This window comes from Larimichthys crocea, chromosome XXI (genome assembly GCF_000972845.2).
Source record: "Larimichthys crocea isolate SSNF chromosome XXI, L_crocea_2.0, whole genome shotgun sequence".
Lineage (NCBI taxonomy): Eukaryota > Metazoa > Chordata > Actinopteri > Sciaenidae > Larimichthys > Larimichthys crocea.
The window spans coordinates 14,447,303-14,452,828 of NC_040031.1; the positions used below are offsets into that span (position 1 = coordinate 14,447,303).

Consider the following 5,526-nt stretch of genomic DNA (forward strand, 5'->3'; position numbering starts at 1 on the left):
AAAAATAAACACACTTGATTTCATACCTACATGCGCCGTACAAAGGCAATCATTTTTCAATACAACTGCCAATTCAATTTCAAAAAGAGACATTGAAATGTTTTTCCAGATATTAAGTAGTATTTTTAGTTTAGTTTTTGTTTTTTTCTTCAGGGTTTGCTGGAGCTGTTTACCACCATCCACACTACAGTTGTAAGAAACATTACATTACATTAGATTACTGTCCCTTAACAATTCAAAAATCTGTGTTGTTTCAGTATGTGCACTGACACATACTAAAAACAAGTACTGACCGGATCAGATTCATGCATGGACGTATGGATCTGGGACACAATTTGTGTGTTTGTGGCTTTTGTAATTTATTCTTTCAGGTTTCTTTGTAACTCCCAGGAAAGACATTCACTCACAGATTATCAATGTTTCTCTCAATTGTAATTTATTTCATAAATCGACAAGTAAATATTCAAAAAGTCTTGGCTGCATGTCCAGAGAGTTGTAACAGTTACAAAAGAAACACTGGAAACATCTCCATAGTGAGTAAAATTAGTATTGCATTGGTTTCCCTAGATCACTAGAGGGCGCCAGCAGGTTAACCTGGCAATACAGTACAATCATTGACTTTCCAAAATAGACACTGTATTCCATTTATAACATCAAAGTCTGGTAATAATTTATTTTACGGGTCTGTAATTTCCAAACCAATTTCCTAGGTAGGTTTCCCTGGAGAAAACAAAGTCATTTCATACATTTCATGTTGATAATAGAGACACTGTTCAACTCTTTCGGTCAGTGCAGCAGGTAAGCTGAACATGCAAATGTGAAATTTGTCCGCAGGCAGGCTTAATATGAATATATTTACCTGGGTTTAAATGGAAGCCTTCGCTATAATTATTACCAAATTACATTGTTCTTCCCAGAAAACTCATACCCATAAAATATACTGAAATATTACTGAAGATTTCAGACCAGACTGAGCTGATGAAACAATGTTTGACTACAGAAAAGACTTTTTGTTTTTGTTCATTGCTAAAATTCTAAAATCCCAGTGTTGTATAACAAACGACTATTATTGCATCTTTATTTATTTTCAGTGTTTTAAGTATTTTTTTGCATTTAAGGATAAAGCTTTAGATGAAAAGCTTCGTGTTGTTGCTGGTGGTCTTCATTAGTCCCCAGCAGGGAGCATCGCAGAGATGTTGCCTTTCCTTTTGTGTTCAAATGAATCCATATGAATGTCAGGTGCATGATAAAACCTGCACGCTCTAAAAAAAGTCTGTTCCTTTCATTTGAAGCCACACAGGCTGACACTCCTAAACCATGTTGTTATTGTTGATTTTGGTCCACTCAAAGATGTCCTGCTCGCACACAATGTCTGAGTTGATGAGCAGGTAGCGGTCACCCACGCAGAAGTGCTTCTGGCAGGCAGCACACTTGAAGCACTCCAGATGGTAGACCTTGTCCCGCACGCGCATCGTCATCTCAAATGCTCGAATCCTCTTCTCACAGGAAGCACAGAGACCGTCCTGGCCGAAAAGCCTGAGAGCATGAAAAAAATATCAACATAATACTACGTGGAAGATGGAAAACAATGCAGGACATGCATAATGTCTCTGCACTGGACTTGCACAACTTCCAAAACCCATAGAAATTAGGTAAAAGTAGCTCTTTCAGCATCACTGGGTCAGTTTCCTGCTTTGGCCAATTCAGCCTGTCCCTGCTTCATAAAAAAAACATGTGCTCAATGAATCAAGTCTTGCATCACTTGTTACTCTGAATTGCCACTACTCATCTGCCTTTACACTTTTCTGCAGAGTAAGAGATCAAAAGTGTCCAGTAGAAATGAGAAAAGAGACAAACGGTTAAAAATGCACATTTAATAATGAATCAACAAACGTGAAAAAGTTTGTCAAAATTTTGTGTGACATTTTAAGTGTGTCCAACACTGCTGCTAAAGATAAGACTTGTCATATTCCATATATCACATCATATCATATATCATATTGCACTCAGCCACAAGCTGATTACTACTGAAGATGTAAAGCGTTTAAATAGGAATATCCAGTTTATCATTTAAATAATAAGTAATAATAATTACCTAAATCAGCTGGGCACTGTAATTTTTAGTAAACATTATTATTAATCTTAGTTGTTCTGGACTATTTTCAGCTATGGATGAACACAATTATTTCCACCACAAAAACAGTCTATGTGGGATTGAAGCAAAGTAAACTTAAAGGTCCAATGTGTAACATTTTGATCTATTGGCAGAAATAATGTATAATCTTTATAACTATGTTTTTATTAGTGTACATTACCTAATAAGAATTGTTACTTCCTCTAAGTCTGCCATGTCTGCCACAAACTAAACGCTGGTGCCAGATAGGGCCTTTTGCGTTTTTTATGAGTCACTGTATCTCCCACATGCTTGGAAGGTTAAAATGGGGAGTCAGTTGGTTGCCATCTGCAACCTCACAGCTAGATGCCAATCCAACACACTGAACCGTTAAGTGCCCATGTTTATCATAGTGTAGGGACATGTCTTTTTATTAATTATGATGACAGAATATAGAATATCATCAGACTTATTCTTTTAATAACTCTGACTCTCTTATGACACTTTACTGTTAACCAGCACAAATCAACAAAGTGCTTGATTAAATCATGATGTCATGACAAACCTGAGGTAGTCTCTCCGACATAATTTCCTTCCCAGCTTGTAGTAGAGCCGGCGGCCCACCTCCCCAAGCCGACAACCACACAGGTCACAGCTCAGGCAGTCCTCATGCCAGTACTGCTCAATGGCCTTTAGGAAGAATCTGTCCCCGATGCTCTGCTGACACCCACCGCACGTCAGCAGAGACGGTGGCATCTGCAGGACCTCATCCACCGGCTCCCTAGGCAAGACAGATAACTCGTCATTATAGGGCTGCAACAAATATGTGGTTTCTCAATCTCTCAATGAATCGTTTGGCATTTGACTCGTTGCATTTCCAAACCCAAAGATTTTCTGTCTTACTAAACAGAAGGAACAAACTCACTGAGAGGCAGAAACTAGCAAAGTTTGGGTATTTATGCTTGAAAACAATAATTAAAAATTAAATGGTTGTTCAAAATATTTGCAGATTTATTTTCTATTTTCAACTAATTTAATAATTAAATAATTTTCAAAATAATAGCGCATAAGGCTTTCAAAAATAATCTTGCACTACCAGACGTTAGTCTACTGATTTTAATCTGTCCATCTTGAGTTACTTGTGCAAATACAGTTTGGTGCTGTCCACCTGTCCATTGGATGGATTGGATTGTTAATCCAAATTGAACCCCTTAAAATTGATGTGTTCCCCTTTTCTTCCCCCTTAAGAAGCTTTACAGTTGTTAAAATCATTTTATTCCACACTGTCTGATGGGATCATAGCTTATATGTTCTGTATCCAACTCTTCTTTGAAGGTTAGTATTCAAACCCAAAGGGAACTAAATGTTTTTGAGGCTGCACCATTCATCAAATGTAAATATTCTGCATGTTTTACAGGCCCCTGACATTACCCCCAAATTCAGCTTGACAAATTAAATCCAGCCCAACCGGATATGAAATAAATTTGTATAATGTTTGGAGTTTGTAATGACTGACCCACTGAGGAAGGCATCATATAGTATGTCATTTTATAACTTATATATCTTACCTTTAGGACGCTTCACTTGTTCTGTGAAACGATGAACTTTTTCTTGCCAAAAGCTCTTTTTTTTACCCCCCTCTAACACACACATAACAATCTGTTCTGGGACATGAACTTGATTATTTTTTCTTGCCTAACAACAGGAGACTCCTGACCTCATGCTATCAGCCATCTGCAGATAGATGGCACGTGTATTATGACAGCCAAACTATGTGGCTGTCATAATGATGACGCGTTCTTGAAGTATTATTATTATTTCATATCACAAACAATATTATTCTCAGTTTATACCCAACATACTTACTCATTGGCTTCCAGCGTCTTCCTCTCTATAGTGGATGTCATATCTAAAATATGATGTCCAGTCTGATCCAGGTTTGATTTCACAGCCGGCTCAGTGCTTACATGTGCGGCTGCCTGAAGCCAATACGCGCAGCACCTGCTCCCACAGCCTCCGAGCCACAGTTACACCCCAATTTAAGCTGTTTGCGTGTTTAGTTAATCGGTGGGTAAATCCTGTGGAAATGGCCGCAAGACAAGAAATTCCCCCTCTAAGCAGCTAAGCGACGATGGAGGACACTGTCATCATTTCCTGAGGCAATAACCCGCCGTGACACTTCCATGTCATCTCGAGTATATTTCACCATCCTGCAGCGACTTTGACTGACTGTGCGCTCTTTAAAACACCATCAATCCCGATCAAATGGTTACATGCGTGGATCTGCGTGTCCGTGCGTGTTTGGACGCGCTCCTCCGTGTGAAGCCGCGCTCACCGTTATTGTGCGGCAGCGGCAGCAGCGGCATCGTGTTTAAATACGTCGGGCCCCCCTCGGTCTCTCTGCTGCTTTCGTTTCCCTCTTCCTGCTCACGACTGTTTGACAATAGGGGGAAATCGGTCTTAAAGCGACAGCTAAACACAGGCTGCTCTGTCGGGCGTGCAGTCAGGTCGTGACTGAGACTAATTAGTTCATTATATGCTTTGCTTCACCAATGTGCCGGCAGGACAAAAGATAAAGAGGGGCATGATATAATTAGTACAGACCCTGTGTGTTTTCTCGGTTATTAGGGGGTGTCTCATTACTTCCCTTATGAAAAAAAAGGCATGTATAAACCATGCTGGAAAATAATTAAGAGGCCTGCAGAGTTACTGCTACCACTTTCTTAAAGGTTGGCCTAATTAATAGTAAATAATTTGTTATAAGCCTTTAATTAGAACAACTTTTGAGTTGACAAGTTGTGAAAAATGTCTCTGCCTGGATTACTGCAGCACCGTGGCCTACTAAAGTACAGTTTTTTTGGTACTTTACTCGAGTATTTCCAATTTATACTTCTCCCTCACAATGATTCAGAGGGAAACATTCTGCTTTTTACTTTTTTTTTTTTCTTTTTCAGTTATGTGGGTAATTAGACCGCCTCAGGTTGGAGATGTGCAAAGCTCTGTTGAGATTTACATAAGGTCATCATGTACTAATAATAATGTTACAGTTATTCCACAACAACAGCTGTAAGGAAAGCCCCTGAAGTCCAAAATATTGTTTATTATGTTATTATTTATGTTGGTGCACAACAAATATGGAAGACTTCTTTCAACCTTTAATATTCTCATCATGAGTTTATGCATAATTAGTACTTTTACTTTTGTACAGTACATTTTGTTGCTAATACTTATTTACTTTTACCGTAGAATTTTGAAGGGAGGGCTATTGCATTATTCCACACATTTAAGGGTTATCAGTAAAGAAAAAGTAATTAGTAAAGGGCAAATATGTGTCTAGGCAAATAAGTGGCTACAGTATAATACAATTTTTAAAAAATTAAATAGAAGGAAAAACTCTGTCCATGTACAAATAT

General features: G+C 38.4%; 1 protein-coding gene across 1 annotated transcript; it reads right to left on the minus strand.

The window, feature by feature from the left end:
• Window positions 1–413: 413 nt before the first annotated feature.
• Window positions 414–4,546, minus strand: lmo2 (LIM domain only 2 (rhombotin-like 1)). Its single transcript, XM_010757258.3, has 3 exons — window positions 3,980–4,546; window positions 2,679–2,894; window positions 414–1,536 (listed from the first exon to the last, which is right to left on the minus strand). Exons 1-3 carry the CDS (start codon window positions 4,018–4,020, stop codon window positions 1,311–1,313), a joined length of 483 nt encoding a protein of 160 aa, XP_010755560.2. The 5' UTR covers window positions 4,021–4,546; the 3' UTR covers window positions 414–1,310.
• Window positions 4,547–5,526: the final 980 nt, after the last annotated feature.

What these genes read in the sequence shown, in the direction of transcription:
- lmo2 (XM_010757258.3), bottom strand. Translation starts at nt 4,020, where the DNA reads ATGACATCCACTATAGAGAGGAAGACGCTGGAAGCCAATGA. An exon ending in AAGACGCTGGAAGCCAATGA is followed by an intron (nt 2,895 to 3,979) that starts GTAAGTATGTTG and finishes TGTCTTGCCTAG; the next exon opens with GGAGCCGGTGGATGAGGTCC. An exon ending in TGTCGGAGAGACTACCTCAG is followed by an intron (nt 1,537 to 2,678) that starts GTTTGTCATGAC and finishes TCATGCTCTCAG; the next exon opens with GCTTTTCGGCCAGGACGGTC.